The sequence below is a fragment of the Epinephelus fuscoguttatus genome, linkage group LG17 (genome assembly GCF_011397635.1).
Source record: "Epinephelus fuscoguttatus linkage group LG17, E.fuscoguttatus.final_Chr_v1".
Lineage (NCBI taxonomy): Eukaryota > Metazoa > Chordata > Actinopteri > Perciformes > Serranidae > Epinephelus > Epinephelus fuscoguttatus.
Window position 1 is genome coordinate 36,145,431 of NC_064768.1, and position 22,280 is coordinate 36,167,710.

A 22,280-nucleotide genomic window follows, 5' to 3' on the forward strand; every position below is an offset into this window, starting at 1 on the left:
TACAGGTCTAAAGGTCTAAAATCCATAAAATGACATTTAACTAAGATATTACAATGCTTATCATAATTTTTAAACTCATATTTGCAAGGAAAATACTCACAGTTATAACTCTTCTTTTCCCACCTTCCGCTGCCATCTTGTTTGAATGAATCGTACGGACTCGGCTGATTTCCACTGGGCTCGGCCAATGATGCGCAAGGGATTCTGGGATAGCACTCACCGCCAAGTGTGGTGCTGGAAAATTGCAAAAGTAAGGGACATAATCTTCACCCTTAACTCAACACATTGAGAATCGAGACAGCACTAGCATTTCGCGAGAGCGCAGATTTTTGAGACTGAGGGTTAAGATAGGAATTGGGATTGGGCCTTTGTGTCTGCATTGTCAGTGGTGAAAATGAATTAACTACTTAAAATAACTCAAATCCTTGCAAAGTACCAACTCGAAATTTGTACATTTCTGATTAATTGTCAGGTAATTTTTTACAGTTATAACAAGTCAAGTCTGATGCCTCATGAGCTGCAGCTTCTGTTTGTTACAGCTGTTGCTTTGTTTGCAGCCACATTTAGACCAGCATCAGTGCTAATAGATATATTATATGACCAGTGTTGTGCACGTTCACAAGAGCTAGCCCAAGGTTCAGGTCACAAAGATAAAAATAAATTAGTGCATGCAGAAAGTTCAGAACTTGAATGTGAAATTACGTTCACAGTCCCAGAAAATTAACTAGTTTACATTTGTTTCCTCCTTATTTTAAAAATCTTGTGATCACCATTCACTTGCAGAATGATGATCACGTTCTGAAGAAAAGAATAATCATTTGCTGGTCGGATACTTCAACTACATGGGTTGTTTCACCTTCGTTGCTGATGTGATTGACATTTGGAGTTGTTTTTTCAGACCTGCGGTTAGGAAGAGGAAAAAGTTTGGTTCAGATTTATCTAGGGAAATGCATATTGGCAGTGAAACAGACTTCGGCACAATGGGCCTTTCTCAATCCACCCTCTACATCCTCTCCTTACTTACTTCGTTTCGATGTTCACACGGAGGGTTCGCCTCAAACACTGAGTCTACATCGATGCTCCGTACAAATACAAGCTCTGTTTCAACAGCCTGTAAAAATGTGCTGCGCCCAAACTAAGATAAACATTTAATTTTGTCATAGAGACGTTCACAACTTAAATGTTACACTGCAGTTAGGATGAAATATTCCCGTCTTTTGTCTGGAAAATGGTGGATGTGATCATTTTATTGTAAAGTCTTGTATAATTACAGGGACTGTTGCAAAAGACTGAGAGGATGTTAAAAAATAGAGAAAGGAGTAAGCTTTTTTTTAACATCTATTAGAGAGATAGTGTACAAAAGTTTAGGTATGCAGTAGCAGCACATACAGATCAAACATGGGTGATATAAATACATATGAAAAATGTTTTATTTTTCTCCATGGTTGCAAAAAGTTCCAACTGTTCCTGTTTCCGCTGAAGAGCAGGAAGTTTGTCCTGAAGCTTGCAGGTGTATTTATACCCTACACCTTAATGACGGGTGCTTCATTCAGCTGTGTGTGTGACTACAAACAGAGTTATACTCCATGACGGAGTGGGAGCAGGAAGAGTCCAGTCTGAGAAGGGTGCCGGGTGCTGTATTGTGAGTCCTCAGGTGCCAGAAAACAAAGTGTGAGAGAGAGTGAACGACACTCAAGTTCACTGGTTGCAAATGGATACGTGAAGTTCACGTTCAGTAAACACTCTCTTTTAATGCGCTCATGCACGACAAAAGTGTGACATAAGTGCCTTACAGTAAGAGTGCAGAGTCAGAGAGAGAAGACCATGTGACTCCTGTGAGACTCATCTATAATAGACACATGATACAAACTGCCTTTTCATTAAAGGAAAAAAGATTATTTTAAAATGAATAAGTATGCTTATGAGCTAAAAATGTTTCTGAACAACAGTTGGATCATTTCGTCAATACGTTATCAACTACTCATGATCAGTTTTGACACAGTTCTGAATGTGACAATAAGTTGATATTTTTACATTTTAGATCTCGGGATTAAATGTTTTTGAGCACTGGCTTTTAAAGTAATTATGTTTTCGAAGCACTGAATGGAGTGACCTGCATTCAGAGAAAATAGATTGTTGCTTCAGGTCAGCTGCAGGCCACAGTTACGCACCTTATGCTCTGCAGTTCTGTACCCTGGACTCTCCCATCCACTGTTCTTCTTCACTTCCATCTGTGGTCGGAGCAGACGAACTACAGGGTTGTCACATCTGTCATAATTATGTCTCATTTTCTAACAGTGCTGTATTCACATCAGAGTAAAAGAAATAGTCTGTTACAAGTACAAATCTTTAGCCTGTGTAGAGGTGCAAAACGTATGAAAAGTAGAAGTGCTCATTACACAGCAGAATGGCTCCTTTAGAGTGTTTTATTATTGGCTTATTGTTAGTGAGTCAATGCTGCACACTGTAAGCAGCGTCTTAATGTTGAAGCTGAGGTGAATTTGAACTGCCAAACCACTGCTGGGTAGTTTAATCTGTAACATACTGTATTTCAGTGTAATGTTGTTATAGCTTTCACATAATGAGCTGCGATCACGTCGTTGCTTTTGGGAAGTTTTTCACAGCCTTCACCTTTGTCAAAATCAGATGCAGAAACTGTCGGACAGAATAAAAATCAATGACTGCATCAACTTTTGTTTTGAAACCTAGGACTTAGGACGTATACGGCCGTATGTAACAGTGATATAACCAGGTTTGTGTGTGTGTTTGAGTTTGAAAGAAAAAGGGTCACAGATGTTACACTTGATTATTAAATTAAAATGAGCACCATATATTTCAGTTATTTAAGGGACCTGCTACTTACTTTACCATTAGCCACTTTTTAGTCACGTGATGTCATGTATTATTGCAGTGCTGTAGATTTTAGGGGGCGCAGGGGGCAGGAAATACACAAATTGTTGCTTAAAAATTCACCAGAAGGCAGGACATTAATTGTTTCTCGGTGGAAATGCCTCGTTTTATATGTGTTCCCCTTAGTGTTAAAACAGGACTTGCGCCCTTGTATGACATCCTAATGCAGACGTAGATTAAAAGAATACTTCACCCACAAAATGACCACCCATATATCAGTTATTCATGCTGTGTTACCTGGAATACGTAAAGAAAACTGTCTGTCTCGCACGCCTCTGGTGAAAGAAGAATCCAAAAACAGCAAACATTGCTGATTAACTGAAGAAATCAGGGAACACATTTCACAAAAACTTTTAAGCAAAATTATATCAAAACAAACAACAACTCGTGCAGTATGATCCGTGTCTCGTATGCTCAGCACGTCCCAAACATGTTGCACTGCCTTGCTGTCAGCCTTTTGTGAATGAGACTAAAAGTGAAAGCATAAATAAGTTTCACTTTCATCCCTTAAGGATACGCTTTTTACATTTTCTCCCACTCTAAGTTAATAAGACAACTTTGTACATTTACATAAAAAGGCGACACTTTTGATTCAGCCTCACCGCCGTCCAGGAAGTGGTCACTCACAGAGCTGGTGTTACAGGATTTTTACTTGAGTTCACAGTTTCCAGGTTTTCCAGATTTTTTATTTTATTTTTTAACGGTGAGCAAAAGTGAAACAGAAATGTTATACATGTCAAAATAAAGTCCCCATGAGTGCAACATTGAAAAATAATGTGTTCTTTAAAAGACCTTGTGATTGATCGCACTCGGCCAATCATTGCTGCAGTGTGTTCACAGAGCAAGTTTAAAATTTTGCGAGCCACACAGCACAGACACAGTGATCAACTATAAATAAGCTCATTTTAATCCTAGAACTTGTTTATTCATTTATTAGATGCTGTAATTCAGCCTAAAGCAGAAGTGTTTAAAAGCCTCCCATTGATTCCTACTGTTTCTATAACTCAATTAGTTTTCCTATTCTTACAATAAATAAATGAAAGTGTAAAATTTTGGGAGGTGTGCAGGTTACACTTCAGTAGAATTTCACAGTGCACACTGATGAACTGTGAATAGGCATCAAATGTAGAGTTTAAAAAGCTCCCATTGACTCCAATTGTATAACCCAATTATTTTTTCCTATGCTTACAAAATAATAATAATAATTTAAAAAGAAATAAAAAGTGTACATTTTGGGAGGTGTGCAGTGCAAACTCTGTTATAATTTCGCAATCCACACTGATGAACTGTGAATAAGCAAGTTTTAGTTAAATGTAACGCAAAGACAAAGTGTTTAAAAGCTCCCTTTGACTCCCACCGTATTTATAACTCAGCCAGTAGGTTTTAATATTCTTATAAAGTCATACAGAAATCATGCCGAACAAATTGATATTGTTAAAAAAAAAAGTACATAAGAATTAGTCTATTTTTTGTAAGTTTGGTAAATTGTGATATTGCATGTTTTAATATATATATATATATTTTGGGGGGGAAAAATGTCAGAATTTAGTTCCAATATTTTATTAACAATGCATGTCTTGATCTTGTCATTTTTCTATAAAGACTTTGTGTCATTTCTGTGAAGAGCAAAAGCCAAACAGGAACCTCCAGAAATATCAAAATAGATTTTCCGTCAGTGAAACATTCAGAAATATTTTTTTTTCTTTAAAATGACACAGAGCACAGTGACCAGATAATCAGCCATTGCTTAAGTTTGTCAACAGATATGTGACACAGACTTTTCTTTCTTTCTTTACTGTTAGTAAATAATTTCTTTATAAACACATAAATAGTCCTGCTGGTGCTGAGTGGTTATTAATCTGTAGGAATGGAGCATTTTCCTGTCACTGTGCGTAAAAGCAGCCCTCCTCCAGAGCGCAGACACGTCTTGCTGTAGTAACAGGCTACTTATTCGGCTGCTAATAAAAAAAAAGGAGTTGGTTTCAAATTTTCGGGACCGTCGTGTATTTTGTTTCTTTCCAGGAGAGAAAAAAAATAGATCTTTATTATTTTTCCGCCTGCGTTTCTTCTCTCCGCCTTGTTCCGCGCTGCGGAGCTGCAGTGATGTCAGCCTGCCTGGGTCATTTGAAGGTCAGCAGCCTCGGAAGGGTTCATACAAAGTTCACTCGCATATATTAGGCAATTCAATCTTTTATTCTCTGTGGCAAAACTAGTTGGAAATGAGCTGCACGGGGGGACGGATAACCCATTCGTCATCGGAGAGGAGAACGAGTGCTTTTAAACGCCGTCCGTGTTATTTTTGATAATAGAAAAGAAAGATCCTCCAGTTCGGGCGGGCTCCGCCACTGCTGCTAACCGGGACGGGGCGACTCAATGAAAACACGTCGGGGTGTTATTATCATGATTATTATGAAGGAGTCCCGTTCACACGTCCGTGGCTGCGCGCTGACCGGACACGGCGCGAGAAAATGGCAAACGAGCATTTAGAAGAAGCCGTGGAGCATTTTGGTCCGAAATAATTCATGATTCCGGTGCGGGACGAAGGAGAACAAGAGGAGCGAAATCTGCCGTGCCAAGAAGAAGAAGACGAAGAGGGAGAAGAGGAGGAGGAGGAGGAGGAGGGGGAGGAGGGGGGGAAACAGCGGAGTTTGATGGAGTTGTGTGCGCTTATGCCGGTGATATTTATCCATAACGCACAAGACTAGTTGAACGAAGCGCCGTCATCATGTTTGACTGCATGGACGTGCTGGCCGTGAGTCCCGGGCAGATGCTGGATTTCTACACGTCCAGCCCGTCCTCCTGCATGCTGCAGGAGAAGGCTCTGAAAGCCTGCATCAGCGGACTGGCGCACAGAGAGTGGCAGCACCGCCGGAGCGCACACTGTAGGTCCAACTTCTCGTCATCTCTTGTTATTGTTGCTGTTGTGGTTATTGGCTCACTTAAAGCTGTGAGGGCTGAGCTGGAGGTGATGATGGGCCGCCGCGGGCTGAGTCCATCATCCACATGATTCACAACAAGTTGCCATAAAGGGCCTCAGGTCTGATAATTACTGTGGTGATCAGGTATTGCTCATTTTAAATTAGATTTGGGAAGAGTTGGCGCATGGACGCATCACTTTATAAAAATATTAGGATGAATAATTGAGACGCAGGAGGATTGGGCAGCTCAGTGACATGACGAAGTGTAATTTTGTCTGATGGAAAAAGTTTGTTTTGGATGTTTGCTTCAGTGGAAACTCTCAGGAAACTTTCTCCCTGCACGTCATATTTCACTCCTACCGTGCGCCGTCATAAATTCACAGCAGTGGAAGCAGCCACGACCTGCTGATGTATGGCTTGTCTCAGATCAGTTCAGTTCAGAGAGCAGCAGGCTGCAGGAATGCAGAGAGTAAACACAGGCGGCGTTTCCACACCTCCTTCCCCGGCCGCACATGACAGGAGGGGCGGCCTGACGAGCCGCGACCTGCGCTCTGTGACACTGATTTAGATAAATGACCCCTCGGACTTTTCAACAAGATTAGCGGAGCTGCTATCGGAACATGTCAACCTCTGCGTTTAGAATTGGCTCCGGCTGATCGATGGACTGCTGCGAGTTTTTGTCCTGGAGACTGAAGTTGATGCTTTAAAGGCAGCTGCATTCCGAGAGAGATTTATATCTAATCAAAAATTAGGTCATCATATAGGGTTAAATAATTATTTTAACAGGATCAAAAGAAACGCAGGGTGGTGAGTAGTTTGTAGGGCAGCATGATGGGACATGATTAAAAAAAATCCCTGTCAGAAAGCTGCATTAAACCGCCTGTATCATCATCTTCAGCTGCAGATCACTTTCATCCTCTCACTGTGTGCTCATGAGGCACTTGTCAGTGTTTGTTTTTCACTGTTACCCTGCTGCTGCTGCTGCTCTGTGATTTATCCCCATCTGATAATGACCAGGCTCCAGCTGTCATTCCTCAGGAAGTGTTTGCTCAAGGGCACTCGGTCAAAAGAGGCTCTTATCAGTGCAGGGAAAGTGCAGACATGACAGCTGCCACCTTTAACCTGAGCTGCCTCGCACTGCGCTCAGCTGCAGGTCAGGCTGAGATGAAGACAGACTCACATCTCTCTGTAACTTACTGGTTATTGTTGCGATTCATGTTTTTGTCTCCATAAAACCCACAAATATCCAGAGTGCAGGGTGACATCTTTAGATTACTTTTGTCCAAGCAGCCATGCAAAACCCAAATTTATTAAAGTATTGTTGTTTGTGGCAAAGAAAGCAAGAAAAATTTCACATTGAGTAAGTTTGATCTGTCTTATTCTTTTTTAAAAATCATTAAAACAATTGTTGCCCATTAATTTTCTGGCATTAATCATCTAATAATTTCAGCTATTTAGTCCAGTAATAATAAAAGCAGTGAGCTATATATAATTTCTTCTTTCATGGTAATCGTGATGTTAAACTTGCGTGTAAAAATAACATAATGCGATGGGAAAGTTGTGTCTTTAAAGTTTTTATTTCCGTCAGAGTTCACTAAATGTAAAAGAAAATGTCTAAAAATATCTGACACATTTTCCCTTAAATTCTTAAACTAAAGAAAATGTGATTTAATCTTAATTTATTATTCTGTATCACCATCCAGCACTCTTACACACAATTAGACAGAGTTGTAGTCAGGATTTTAGTCCCCCAGATATTAGATATATTCGATTCAGTAATTCCATGTAGAGTTCAACTATTTTTTCTGTCATTTCAAAGTTCTCATTTGAATTCTGGATTATTTTATTTATGTCACAACGTTCGGATTTTACAGAGTTACTCCTCGGAGAAACACATGATCAGAATCTGCTGATTTCTGCTTATTCTTACGTTTATAATGAATTGCTTATTGTTCATAACATCCGTATTCTTTTTTCTTTTTAAAGTCAAGTAGAAACAGTTGAATTAGTGGCAAAATATTCCTCAGAAATGAAATGAATCACCTTTACATGCCTGTCAGGGTTTCTTTAAGTGCTTAAAACCTAAATAAAGGCTTTAATTGTTAATCATGGATGTATTAGTGAAACATTTTGGTTCGTTGTGCTCCGTTACAATAACTTCAGCTGTTTTTTTACTCTTGCAAAAGTCGTATTTATGCACAAGTTTGAAGTTGAAGTTAGGTCTGAGTCTAAACTGTAGGTTTAAACTGTTGAAGAGCAGCGTCTTAGAAAAAAGCTGCTGCAGTAGCTGCGTTGAAACAGGACCGTAGCCAGCGTCTTTACAATGCTAAGGTCAAGACCCCTTCCCTTTATACGTCCCTCGGCCCCCTTAGTACATTTTAACCAGACACTAGAATTAAAGTCTCTAGAATTTGTCTTCTCTTTCTCGTATTTACACCAAGGTCACAACGGTGCCTCGTCCACACTGTCAGGAATACACATCTATGAAGAAACACTCCTTTACTTACTTACCGGCCTAAAACATGGACACAAAGGAGACAGTGACCTCCTCAGTGGAAGCTACGGCCCTTTGATTGTTAATACTGAAAAAAAATGTGTTTAATTCCATTTTCCATTTGTCACAGAAATTAATTCAAATGAACTAAAGCCTGTGTCGTCTCTCAGGGCGTTTCACATAATGTTTGGTGGATGCGAATAAAGCCAAGGTGTTTGATTGTCTGTGCAGTTAGGCAGTCAGTGCCCTTTAACACACACGTTGGCCTTATAAGGACTCATGAAGCGCTAAATGGGACAAAAGATTTTTTTTATTGCATTTTCTCAAAACACAGTGGCCCTCGGCCCGCAGAGCTGCACCTTGGCCTCTTGTGCTGTCGGACAGAACACCCCTGCCCTCCTCCTGTATGAATAAGGCTCTGTTTAAATTAGACTTTGATTCGAGAAAGCCTCTCCCAGGGTCATTGAAATGTTGGTTTATTAATTTATTTGTTCAGGATAATGGAAACCTCCTGGGTGTTAATTAGCCGCATTGACAACAAGCCAGCCATTAATGCACTTCCTCCACCAGTTTAGATGTTAATTAAGAATGATCAAGGACCTCCTTTACACAGATAAAATGGGCTTTGCGGCTGAGGAATGGCTGCACATGATACCCACGCCGCGTAAAGACACAAATGACGTTCACATTAAAAGCATTGCGTCATTTTACCTCATCAAAACAAATCCAAACGCCATCAGACAAACAAGTGGAAAGGTGATTGTCTGTAAACACGGCTGCCGTTGTGACTTAAAAAGACAGAGTGTGATGTTTGAGTGTGATATGTGCTGAGCAGCTGATGTGTGTTATGGGATAATTGGGGCCTTTTTGTCTTCAAGGCTTAAGCGCCTCTGATATGGACATGAAAAGCCATTAGCACAGCTTGCACACCAAGCTAATTTAGTGGGCGTGTGAAATGAAAGGTGGATGGGGGGAAATAAAAAGCGATGTACAACAGTGAAATGAAAGGAGAGCTCTCTGATGCCAGGCATGTTTAATTGACATGATTAGGACAGTGTTAGGGTCCCACCAGGGTTACATTGATACTGTGGATCTGCAGTATCACAAATATCAAACGCCGCGACTGCTACAGGCTCCTGCTCGACCACCTCTGCACAAAAACACCTTTTTACTTTTATTTTTTAAAGAATGACTCATTTAAAGACTCGGTGTTGCTTTTAAAAAGCTGCCTAACTCTGAAATATGTTTTTTTAATCTGCTTCCAGTGGAGAACTTTCTCATGATGATTTAATTGCTGTTTCAGAGGCTTTTCCGCCCTGTTAAAAGGAAAACACTTTTCATGGTGTGAATTGAAGACCAGTTTATTTGTAAAGCACCTTTTAACAGCAAGCCAATTCAAAGTGCTTTGCAGACGACATAAAAAAGCAGGAGGACAACGGTTAAAAGAAGCTAAAGGCAAAATAAATGGTAAACAGTTGACCAGTCGGACATTCGTTCGTCGAGCAGTTTCTAAATTTCTCTATATTTTATGTACACTGATTTATTTCTGGTGGCCCCCACAAGACCAGCATTGACCACGTTTATATTTCTTTTCTTTCCTTTTCTTTTTTAAAAGTTAAAATTGCCGAAATTGACATTGTAGAGCTGCTCCGCTCCACACCGAGTCCACCCGCACACAGACAGTGACAGGGCATGACACGGCTAATGCTACCCAACAGTTATTACCTGTTTAATCAACAGACATAAGCCATTTCCATGTCACTGTGAGTTTGTTAAGACCTTTGTTTAACCTCTCTGTTTCGGGTGTTACAGTAGTCGCTGCGGCTGTATTAGCTCGTGCTGACCGGACAGAACTGACCGTTTGCCGATAGCGAGAGCGGCGCTGCCTCTCACCTGTTTGACAGAAACACTGATTCGTCCAAAATCTCAAATGTTACATTTGTTGGAACCAGTACGTTGATTCTGCATTTCTGTTTCACAGCGCTTCGTCAGGCGCTGTCTCGGGTCTGGTGCTCCAAAGACCAAAAAATGGTTTGGACAGCCCTGGTAAAAAGACAGAACGCAGACACGACCAAGACCGGCTGAGAAGTAATTAAATGGCGGAAGATTAGAAAACAAACAAAAGATTCAGAAACTTCAAAGCTCCGTACTCGACCATTTCTGACTCGGGTTTTTACGAGTCCAAGATGAACCAACTTTTAATTCCTCTTCTTCTTTGGCACTAAAAACAATTATTACAATTTTTGAAACTGTTCTCAGTGAAACAAACAAACAGTCAGTGAGGTGCGCCATCTGATTGAGTCCTTCTTTGCACCTTTTATCGATTCATACGAATTTCATGAGCGATTTTGTCGATTCATTTTTTATTTCTGTGCTGTCATTAACCGTCTGAGGTGCAGTTTAAAACCATGTTAATCACATATTAATTATGAAGTGCTTGTTGCTCATAACAACCTGAGCGTTTCTAAAGGTCTGCACAACATCCTTCAAAAATCAACATTTTACAAACGTGTGTCTGTATATTTCACATATATTTTTAAAAGGGCTTAAAGCTTGAATTAAATTATTACAGCGTTATCATGAACGCAACTGTGTTTAATACTGCAGCAGTTTGGGTTTCATTTTGATTAGTTGAGGATCAACTTCAGTTGTTTTTAACCCTTACATTGACTTATTTTGTGTTCATTTATCGTACCTTTAATTTATAATATTTGGGCTTTTTAAGGTGTAAAATTAAAGGCTGTTGCCGCTCAGCGAATGTGAGGCCACCTTTTAAAACTGACCTCAGTCTCAACAGGCTTTAATGGCGATAGTGGGTGGAGATTAATGTAGAATATATGCCTAATTGCTTGTTCAACACTTAAAACAATGAACACTGTGTGGTGACATTTTTGGCATAAAAAGATATAATTTTAAGATTGTGAATTCCAGCTTGAATATTGTCGGTGATGTTGATACAAATTTTTAAAATAACTAAAATCTAAAGCAAAAATAAAACATTATTTTGCCCCTGTACTGAAATAATTTTATCAGCCTCTGTATAAAATGAGAATAACTCACAGCTCTATTTTCATGTTTTTTTGTGTCCCTCAGCTGAAACATTCTGATTGTTGATTTGGATTTGTTTGCCACACCCTTCCCAGAGCTCCCAGCTTCACCTCTTTTGACTGTTTTCTAACAGCGCCGACACCAGAATCCAGTTTGGTCTCAAACTGCTGGCAGGGGAGAATAAAACCATACCGGCGCTGTGCTTTTAAGGCCACAAATTCCTGTGGATTAAAAAGAAACCTCTCGCATTTCAACAACCTTATTCCTTTCCCCACGTTCCTCTCCTGAGCTTTCTCCCTCGTCATCTGCTTTTATGGCTGTCTTAGTTTCTCGCTGCGTTTTTATGAAAGCTTTGATGTGGCTCGCACCTGTTGTGTTGCGCTGCTGCCGCTGCCGCTGCTGCCCATCAACGTGTAGTTTGACCTCGACACTGCATTCACCACAGGGTCGCCATGGGGTCACAGGGGGGGTCAAAAGAAGGGTTTGGGGGAGGGTTCTGTCACATGACTGCGTGGGAATCTGTGAACCCAAACACCAGTCACTTAATAATACGTTGTCAGCACATAAAATCAAGAAATAGAGTCAGAGTTGTGAGTTTTTTTCTGTCAAATACAGAATAGAGGCCCTGATGAAAAGCAGATCCTCACCTCTCCCCACTGCTCTCCTCCTCCATTTCCCCGCCAGACATGAAGTCAAATGACTGTTCCCTACTGTTATTTTCTTTTCCTTGAGTGTTTAAAGCTCGTCTAAATATCCACCTCTGTAAAACACATTGGAGCGCAGAGCAAAGCTGCTTCTAATTTGGTGTACTTTGGGTGAACTTTGACCATTTCCTCTGACTGGGCCTGCTGTATGTGAGCTATGCGCTCGGCGCTCCTGCAGAGAGAACCTGCAGGAAAAACACTCCCAGACTGGATGGAGAGTCAGCTGAGTGGAGAAGGAGGAAGAGGAGGAGGAGAGGGGCTGGATCCACCAACTGGGAGTAATATTCCTCTTATCCTCCCAGGCTATGCCCACCACTCCACGCCCAAATCACCACAGCTTTCTCCTTAACACAAACCAAATACACAAATACCCAGAGGAGCTTCAGGAAATGCCTCTCTTTCTCTACATCCCTCCTCTTTTCGCTCCGTTCCTGTCCTGGTTTCTCTCTCTGCTGATGGCTTCTAATTTGTCAGGTTTAATTGAATCACGGCGATTTATGGTTCTCAATTGATTTTTATTTAAGCAAAAATTACGCGTGAGATTTGAACTGCACCTTTTCCCCTCCATTATCTGCAGCAGGAAAGCAGCTTTGTCCTAATTTCGAATGCGGCATCATTGTGTTAAATTGCCTGTGTGCAGCGACAGACTTTGCTTGGGGTTCTTTGCCATCTGTTGGTCATGTGGACCATGTGGGGAGAGTTTTACATGTCACTGTTTTTCAGACTGGAGGAACTGGATATAAGGACGTGGAGGGCACAGAGCGGATAGATGACGCTGCAGCTCTGCAGATTATTTCGCCATTACCTACGAGTAACCTCACATCCTGCCTCGCACTGCTCATTTCAGGCCCGACCACTTTGGGTTTTTCAAGCTGGCTGTGGCGCCCACTGTATATTTTTGGAGGGTTGCTGCCAAGAGCCTGCAGACAGTTTAGCAGTAATGACCATTTTCTTTTGCATTCGATTTGTGTCTCAGTTCTGAGCACGCAATGCCCCAATTTGCACATGGATTGGTTTTTTTGCATGCTTATAAATTATATTTTGTGGAAAAATTTCAGCCCCTTTGTGGTCAGTACATATTTTCGGGTGTCAGCACACACATGCACAACAATAATATCTTCACCATTTGACAAAAAGCGTGTTGCTCATTACAAGTTGAGACATGTTTTCACAGTTTAGACAGTCAATACTGTCGGCAGTAGTAACATTATACTCTCCAAGTTATTTGGTGACATCTGGGGAACATTTTGATAAAAAGAAGTCAGACATGGCAGAAACACGAGCAGTCACACGATCCGACTGGTTGTAAACAAACCTCCATTAGGTTGAAACTAGACTGTGTTTCTGGCTCAAGGTTGATCTCTGTCTGAACAGTTTTCCTCCGCAGTGAGGGATTATTGAGACGTTTCTACTACACTCATCTCTGTAGAATATATTCAAAAATGTTTATAATATTAAAATTTGACATGACAAATGTACATTCAGAGTTAGTGGTTGTTAAAATGATTTCTGCTGTCCATACTGGCCGTGACGTGATATAGTTTTTGGGGCTTTGCTCACTGTAAGATGGAGAATAGGTCGATTGATGCTGGATTTTTAAAGGCCAATATGATAATTATAGTTTGGAGTAGGAGAAAGATGATGTCTAACCCCTCATGAAATATATTTTTTGTCAAAAATGAACAACCTGTGACTTTATTAGAAACTGCATAACTGTTGAACTGAACATCTGTGTCATTAATACATACATGAATTATATAAATCTGGAATTGAACATCAAACTTGAATGAAAAATCTAAGTGGGAGAAATTTTTATTTTTATTATTATTTTTCTTTTGTTATTATTTTTTTCTCAAAGTCAAACTGATATTTTCAGGTACACAGTGACATCACCTTGACTCTGTGTATTCTCCGGGCAAAGTGATAATCAGAAATTAGCAGTATTTCTGTTATTTGTGTTTGCAGTAAGTACTTCAATTACTTTTGAGTGTTTTGCAGGGCTGGAAAAAAAATAGATGTAATTTGAAACAAGAAAATGGAAGAGTTATTCTGTATTTCACAATACTGAAATTATCTCTCAATAATTTATCTAACATAAAAAAAGTCAAAACCCAGTGAATGAAACACTGAAGGGCTGTTAATTTGGAACAGAAAGTGGCAGCATTCACAGCCAAAAAAAATCATGTAAATATGTGTTAAAATGAAACTTGATTATTTAACTCAACCCTCCCCTCTTCAGCCCTGCGGCTGATGTTCATCCTTGCCTTACTGGCCACTATCGAGGCCACGTTGGCCAATAAAACATCCCATCAGCGCCGATAAATTGGCCAAATCGATAAGTTGGTTGACCTCTAATGGAGGACAATATCCGCAGTACGCCTCCTGTTTAAAAGCAACTTCTAAAATTCAGCTAAAGCGAATATAAGGCTCCAGAACTCTGAGGTAGAGTTAAATGTTGGCCAAAGACAAGTTTCAAGTACAGTTACAAAGTAGAGAAAAGTTATTACATCAGAAAACCATCATGTCAGTTACACAACCATTTCTGGCTAAAGTTTGCCAATGTTAGCTAGCATTAGCCACAGTTAGCCACTAGCTGACCAAGTGAGACCCTTAACCCCTACTGAGTTGAATTGAAAAGTCAAAGGGCATTTTATAACTTAGGAACTTTTTAGCTGTAACAAAAAACCCCATTGTGTTATTTCTTAATTGAACTTACATTGCATCACTTGCATTTTTTAAACTGTGGTGAATGTCACATTGACATGATCTGATGAGGTCACAGCAGCGCTTGTATCAGATCAAGACAAGAGGGAGATTATCAGATCTTGTCTTAATGTTATCAGTCAAAACTAATTTGAGAGCAAAGTTTTAAACTTTTGTCAGCTGTGTGTTTTTTTCTGGAGCTTATCACTCATACTGACTACTGGCTGTTATGAAAGCCAGTATCGGGCCTGTGTATCGGTGCGCTCCTGGTGTCAGCAGGCTCAGTCCCAGCGGACGGGCCAATCACAGGAGCTGTTTTCTCTAGTCTTTCCCCTCTTTCTGCCTGCAGCCTCCAGCAGGGAGTGTGTGCTTTCCTGTTTGACCCCAGCGGCAGGTTCAGCCAGAGGCTAAGGGTTCAGCAGCCACAGATTTTTCTCTGCCTGCTCTGAAGCCAGACGCGCCGTACGTGCTTGTCTGTCACCAGCCTTTATTCCTCTAATGGAGCTTTCTGTGTATGTTAACATGCGGGGAAGTCGACTCAAAGTTTAATCACGCAGAAAATGGAAAAAGGCTCCCCTGCACCTGATAGGGCCTATACACCACCATACAGGTACCCATTGACCACCCCCTCCTGCCACCCCCCCCCCCCCCCACACACACACACACACACACTCTGAGAGGCGTAATGAATCTATGTTTATGCGTCCCATCTGTCTGCAGGTGGTCACACTGTCTCCCAGACGCAGCCATGAGTTTCAAATAGGCAGCGGGGCTGAATTGTTGGCGCTGCCTCTGCTCAGTGTGGGACTACCCAGCCATCACAAATGCCCTGACGGCATATCAGTAACAAAAGTATTTTTCCTCTCGATGTATGTTAAAGTGTGCCGCACCTCCTGGGGAAGGCTAATATACATTGTTTTTGTGCTCCAGTAGTCGTACATCCTCATCATTGTCTCAGGTGAACACCTTGTTTCACTTATTACATGTTGGATACAGGACAGGGATATTACTGCGTGGCTTCTCTGTAGAGTCGGGGTGGGGGGTTGAGCTTGTGGATAAACTGAACCATTCCTTTTGACCATGCAGCCATATGATCAATAAATTAGGAGATCAGAGATTTTTAAATTAAAGAATATCCTAAATTAGTGACGGAGTCATGCTGACAGACCCTGGTGTACATTTAGCCGTAGTCAGATTTGTGGTCTGGGACATACATGGCAAAGAAAGGCTGTGTGGATTTTATGTGGATATGATAAAAGACACTTAAAATGATGAGTGCAAATAGAGCCTTTGGTAATATGATCACATTTGAGAACATGTTCCTCCAGCCTAACATGGACTTGCACTGCAGTAGTTTCAGTGTTTGGAGGGTGACTTCTGAAATGTAGTACGCTACAGATTACTAGTTACCCTGTGAAAAATGTCATATGTAATGTAACTTACTACTAAAGATGAGAAATGATTTGATTTTACTGATACCAGTGCCGTTATCTACTCTGCTTGTTAGTCCCAGTCTCGATTTCCTCGTTGATTCCTGATCAGTTTTCTACGTGGAAAGAAAGGAGGCCTTCACAGGTTTTCAGCATCAGTGCAACAGTTTTATTATGTTTGAGTCTCTGAGTCTGAACACAGTGTAGATTGAAACAGGATTTGTTTTCTTTCAGGTTTCTTAGTCAAAGAAAAAATCAGCGAAGCCTGCCTGCGTATGGATAATGTTATTATAACAGGATATTTACCCCCAGTAACAGACGTGCTGTTTGGCTGGGAAGGTGTCTCCAACCTTACTGGAAATTATTATATTACAGACATTACAAGCAGAACTCCGTCTTTGCTTGAGGCAGTTTCTTCTTCTCCGCCATGACTTTGTTGCAGTGCGCACTGTCAGAGAAACATGCCAGCACTGATAAAAGGAACGATACGCTCGGTGGCCTTACGATTCCCACGGATTGGACAATCTGGAACTGGTTTTCAATTCCTATCTCAATTTATTACATTTGATTAATTTTATAACAAATGTTTTGAAGGTCTAGTGTGTAGAATTTAGTGGCATCTAGAGCTGAGTTTGCAGATTGCAACCAAACGAAACCTGAAAATGCAAATGGCGCTATCAAGAGCCAGTGTTTGGTTTGGCCGTTCTGGGCTACTGAAGAAACAACATGGTGGACTCCATGGAAGAGGACCTGCTCCATATTTTGATATAAACGTCTCATTCTAAAACACAATAATTCTTAGTTGTAGGTGATTACACGCTAATGAAAAGTAGTTACGAATGCTATACACCATTTCTGCCAAACGATGCTCCTTAAACCTGCACACTGGACTTTTAAACTAGGCAATAAAGCTGAAGGTTTGACACTGAGCCTTTCAAAGTCAACAGCATTTTAACTGCTTGTGAAAACAAGCTTTACACTGTACAATAATGTCAGAGCCTTTTTCTGATTTCAGAAGAAATATATTGTGAAATTTCCAGCGCTGAAAGGCGTTCTTGTCTGATTACATGTCCACCCTCCTTGGCGTGGTTGGCTGATTGCTTGCATGGCAGACTTGCATTGCTTAGAGCAATGCGCATTGATTTAATTGGCAGACAAAAAGCAGTGCAAATTCAAACAAGATAACCAGTCTAAAACAATACTCCATATTTGAGCATGTGCTGCCAAATGAATGGAGTCTGTCTGGACGTAGAGACAGCTCCTTGAAAGCCATCCTACCCTTGATTTTGCTGCTCTCGGCTTTGCTGGACAGCATTATCCTGAAATATGACACAAGAAGGCATTCCTGTACTGCGTAAACGTGCATGTAACATGTTAAATTACATTAATTAGTAGCTCCCCACCACTGTTAGTTATGTGTTTGCATACACACATATGCAGCAGCATCTATTCCCCCCTCTCTCCCCTATCAGATGGCTTTGTGTGTCAGACCACTGGCTTGCCTCCACTGTGGTGTCTCACCATACATCTGCTTTATGTGCAAGCTGCTTCTGACTGCTCTCTGCCAGCAACAGAGGGAGACCATTTGGAGCAATGAGATGACCTGACTTCAGTGGAAACAAATGTCTGTCTGTCTGTCCTCATCAATGAAACCAGGTCGCTCTGGAGTTGTTTAAAGAATAGAGAAATAACATGGCTGACTCTCCCCACTGAAGTTGTTTACTCTCAGATGAATACCACTTGAAATTCAGACCAGCAAACTTTTCTAAATCCTAACGCAGCACCATTATGTCAGCTTTATGCAAGTCTGCTTAAAGATTCTGCAGAAAGTTTTAAGCAGTTGATGCTGTCACTGTTTCATAACGAGTCACAGAGACTTCTCCTTGCTGCCCAAACTGCTCCTCAGATAAGAGTGAGAATCGATAGATTTATAAATCATCTCATTCTAATTAACCTTGGTGGTCATCTTACTTTCTCGTCCCTTCTTACAGAGGTAACATCCATCGTCACGTACGGTACTGTATGTGCCGCAGACTTGTTAAGGCTTCCCTCGAGCCACAGAAGTTGACGAACGCAAAGCTGCAAATTCGACATGTGCAAAAAGTCAGACAGGGTGAATGTAGCGGGAGATTAGATTAAACCGCCAGGGAATTCCTTGCAAGGACGAGGGTCCAGTAATTATAAGAGCTTGTCCCTTACCATCAGTAATTGAGTTTACTCTGATGAAGTACGGAAGAAAGTAATCTAATCAGTAGAGATGCTGGAGAGACTGTTCTCCATTTTCTATGCAGATAGGCTGTGTGTGCATGTGGACTGTGGTTTGGTCCCTGCATAGATTTGAAGTCTGTTACATTTTCACTTCAAGGTGCAAAGTGTGTTCTGATTGCTCTATCTTGAAGAAGGCTGCTGTTAGTGCCTTTGTGTCTGCAAATTACAAGCACATCTCCCATAAACACTGCTGTTTAACATCATCTACCTGCTTTCTGGTGAGGCTGTTATTAACCAAAGAAAAATACCGGAAACTTTATTCTCTCCAGTGGCCTGCTACTTTACAACAAATGGACTGCATTTATATTTTGCTTTTTTAATCTTAGCAACCACTCAAAGTGCTTTACAACACAAGCACCATTCACCCATTGGTGGCCGAAGCTACCATACAAGGGGCTCATCCATAGCCATCGGAAGCAATTTGGTTTTTAGTTTCTTGCCCAAGGACACTTTGAGCACTTTGAGTGGTCGCTAAGACTTGAAAAGCACTGCAGAAATGTAGTCCATTACACTACACAACTTGTTTTGTGTGCTTGTGTTATAGGAAAGGTGCCCTCTTCCTTTTATTTAACCAGGAGGTCCCATTGAGATTAAAAACCTCTTTTTCAAGGGAGACCTGGCCAAGACAGGCAGCAGCATAAAATAAACACAGTTACAGACATAACATAACAAGGACAACATCATAGGAGTACATACAGTAAAAAGAGTATTTCACAGAATTAAGAGCACGGACAGCTTAAAGAAGCTGCCTCTAAGTCCTAAAGTTTAGATTTAAACTCATTTAGAGAAACTAGGCAGTCCAGTTGTAAGATATTTTGCAGATTGTTCCATGCAGTGGGGGCAGAATAAGCAAATGCCTTTTTCCCAAGCTCAGTACGGATGTTTGAGACTGAAAGTAGGTAAAGGTCATGGGAGCGCAAGGAGTATTGTCTGGTACTCCTAGGCATGGTAAGGACACTTAGGTGAGAGGGAAGCAAACCTAAAATTGCCTTGTATATGACAATATACCAATGATGAAGCCTGCGGGTGGCCAAAGAGGGCCATCCCACCCGAGAATATAACTCACAATGATGAGTCAGGACTTTACAATTAGTTATAGATCTCAGGGCAGAATGATAAGCTGTATCAATTTTATGAAGACACTGAGCAGAAGCACGCATGTACAAAACATCACCATAGTCGAGCACAGATAAAAAAAAGTGGCAGCAACAAGCCGCTTTTTTACATTAAAAGGAAAACACAACTTATTACTAAAGTAGAAACCCAATTTCAGTCTCAGTTTTTGTTGAAGCACATGTGCTTTAAAAGTGAGGGAGTCATCAATTAAAATACCCAAATATTTATAAGAACTGGAAGTCTCTATGCTCCTTCCATCCAGAGTGACCACAGCAGGGATGTGTGCTCTAGACTTTGAGTTACTGAAGATCATAATTTTTGTCTTTTCAGCATTAAGAACAAGATTTAGCTGAAGTAGGGTATCCTGAATAACATTAAAAGCACCTTGCAGGTGCTCAGTGGCCAGGACAAGAGTAGATGCACAACAGTAAATGACTGTGTCATCTGCATAGAAATGAACCTTAACCTCAGACACATTTTGACCCAGGTTGTTTATATACAGGGTAAATAAAAGAGGACCTAAAATAGAACCCTGTGGTACACCTTTGCAGACAGATACAAATTCAGAACATAGACCATTGTGTCTAATGCACTGAGATCTGTCACTAAGATAGTCTGAAAACCACGCAAATGATTGCTCTGAGAGTCCTGACTGAAGAAGTCTAAGCTTTAAAACATTGTGATCAACAGTATCAAAAGCTTTAGACAGATCAATAAAAAGTGACGCACAGTGCTGTTTCTTATCAAGTGCAACCAAGTTGTCATGTACCACCTTCAGGGCAGCTGTGACAGTATTGTTTGGTAGGTTTGATATCAGCCTATAGTTGTTTAAACAAGCCGGGTCACCTCCCTTCAGTAAAGGGAGGACAAAAGCAGATTTCCACAGCCTAGGAACAACCTTAGTTTCCATTGAAAGATTAAAAATATATATTAGAGTCCTTGCTATAAAATCAGATGCCACTTTCAGGAAGTAAGGTTCAATTAGATCAGGCCCTGGTGCTTTTCTAGGATCTACATTCTTTAAGGCTTTGCAAACTTCCTGCACAGAAAAAGGTGCAAGGTTAAAAGCTTGACCAGTATACACTGGCACACGAGTACAGGGTTTCCCAGATGTAGATTGAGCAGAATCAAACAAGGAACCGGAAGATATAAAATGCTCATTAAAACAATTCAAGATCTCCATTTTGTCATGCACGACAATAGAGTCCTTCGTAATACAGGGATCTAGAACATGAGAATTTTTACTCACAGAAGGTGACTTTGTGGTTTTCCAGAACCTCCTTGGGTCATTTAAATTTTCACTTGTAACAACAGACAAGTAATATTCTGATTTGGCATTCTTAATTAAAGAAGAACATTTATTTCTTAGTTGTCTAAAAAAAGCCAGTCTGAGGTGGAACCTGTGGTCCTTGCTTTAGCCCAGGCTGAGATCCTCTCATGAACAGTGTTTGCTAGTTCAGAGGAGAACCAGAGGTTATCACGACCCTTTACTTTGTACCTCCTATAGGTAGCATGAGTGTTAATGATTTTAGTAAACGCATCTTTAAAAAAGGCCCATGCTGTCTCCACATCAGGGATCAGCTCAGTTCTACCCCAATTGAAATGGTCTAAATCATGATAAAATCCTTGCTCACTAAAAAGTTTAAGATTCCTCTTAGAAACGATACAGTACGTGGCTTTAATTTGGGCACCTTAGTGTTCCTTAGAGCAGCAACAACACAGTGGTCGCTTTAGTCATTGCAAAAAACACAGATAGCTGAAAATTTATGAGGGACATTTGTAAGAATCAAGTCAATTAAGGTGGACTTCTCAATACATTTAAGATTTGAACGAGTGGGTGAGTTAATCAACTGTGTAAAATTGACAGAGGATTTGAACTCATAAGATACTGGCTTAAGGCAATCCCAATTTAGATCACCAGCTAAAACAAGTTCATTGAGTCTGGATAAAAGGTGTGACAAAGAATGCAATGCATCTTTTGATGTTGATGTTTTTAGCAATTTCCAATACGGTGACTCATGTGACTCAGTGTGCCCCCTTCTGCGTCAAGATATAATGCAAAAGGCTGCTGCCCAAGCGTCAAAATATGAGGAGTGGGGATGACAGCATGTTGCCCCGGACCAAATTGGTGGATCTACCAAATGACAGACTGAGCAACTTATCAACTATTACCAACCCTGGTAGCATGGATAGCAAACATAAATGGACTCAACCCATGGTTTTTCTAAACTGAGAGTAATCTAACTTACAGGAGCATCCAGGAACTTTCTTGCAACAGTGTCTAGGCCTTTAAAATTTTGAGAAAACTTTTTTTTTTAATGTAAATGTTCTTTTCGAGGTTCCAGATGTCTTAATGAATCATTCAGTCATTTGAAACCAAACCTTCTCATCTTCTTTCTTCTCTTGTTTGCATTCCCTGCAGCCATTGAAACACAGAGCACCAGTTCTGAGGAGCTCGTCCCCAGCCCGCCGTCCCCGCCGGCCCCTCCTAGAGTCTACAAGCCCTGCTTCGTCTGCCAGGACAAGTCCTCCGGATACCACTATGGTGTCAGTGCTTGTGAGGGCTGCAAGGTAGGACTCCGGTACCTACTCAGACTGTGACATGCTGTGTTCTCTCTCTGTGACGCTGAAACGGAGGGCATATTCACTCCGAGTAGAAATTATTAAACACTGAAGTGAGAGTGTAGTG

At 40.9% G+C, this 22,280-nt stretch overlaps 2 protein-coding genes across 3 annotated transcripts in view; one reads left to right on the forward strand and one right to left on the reverse strand.

Annotated features, from left to right (window-relative positions):
- Positions 1-22,280, reverse strand: part of LOC125904589 (trophoblast glycoprotein-like) — a 567,815-nt gene that overhangs the window by 399,222 nt on the left and 146,313 nt on the right. The window lies entirely within an intron of this gene.
- The window catches only part of LOC125904571 (retinoic acid receptor beta-like), a 262,875-nt gene that overhangs the window by 152,889 nt on the left and 87,706 nt on the right, over positions 1-22,280 (forward strand). Inside the window, exons 1-2 of one of the 2 annotated variants that reach the window (XM_049602063.1) lie at positions 5,566-5,792; positions 22,014-22,162. In XM_049602063.1, the coding sequence (XP_049458020.1) occupies positions 5,636-5,792; positions 22,014-22,162 (306 nt within the window). In that variant the 5' untranslated portion in view covers positions 5,566-5,635. Of the gene's footprint in view, positions 1-5,565; positions 5,793-22,013; positions 22,163-22,280 lie in introns of those variants that run through there. The other variant, XM_049602062.1, reaches the window with a different exon arrangement.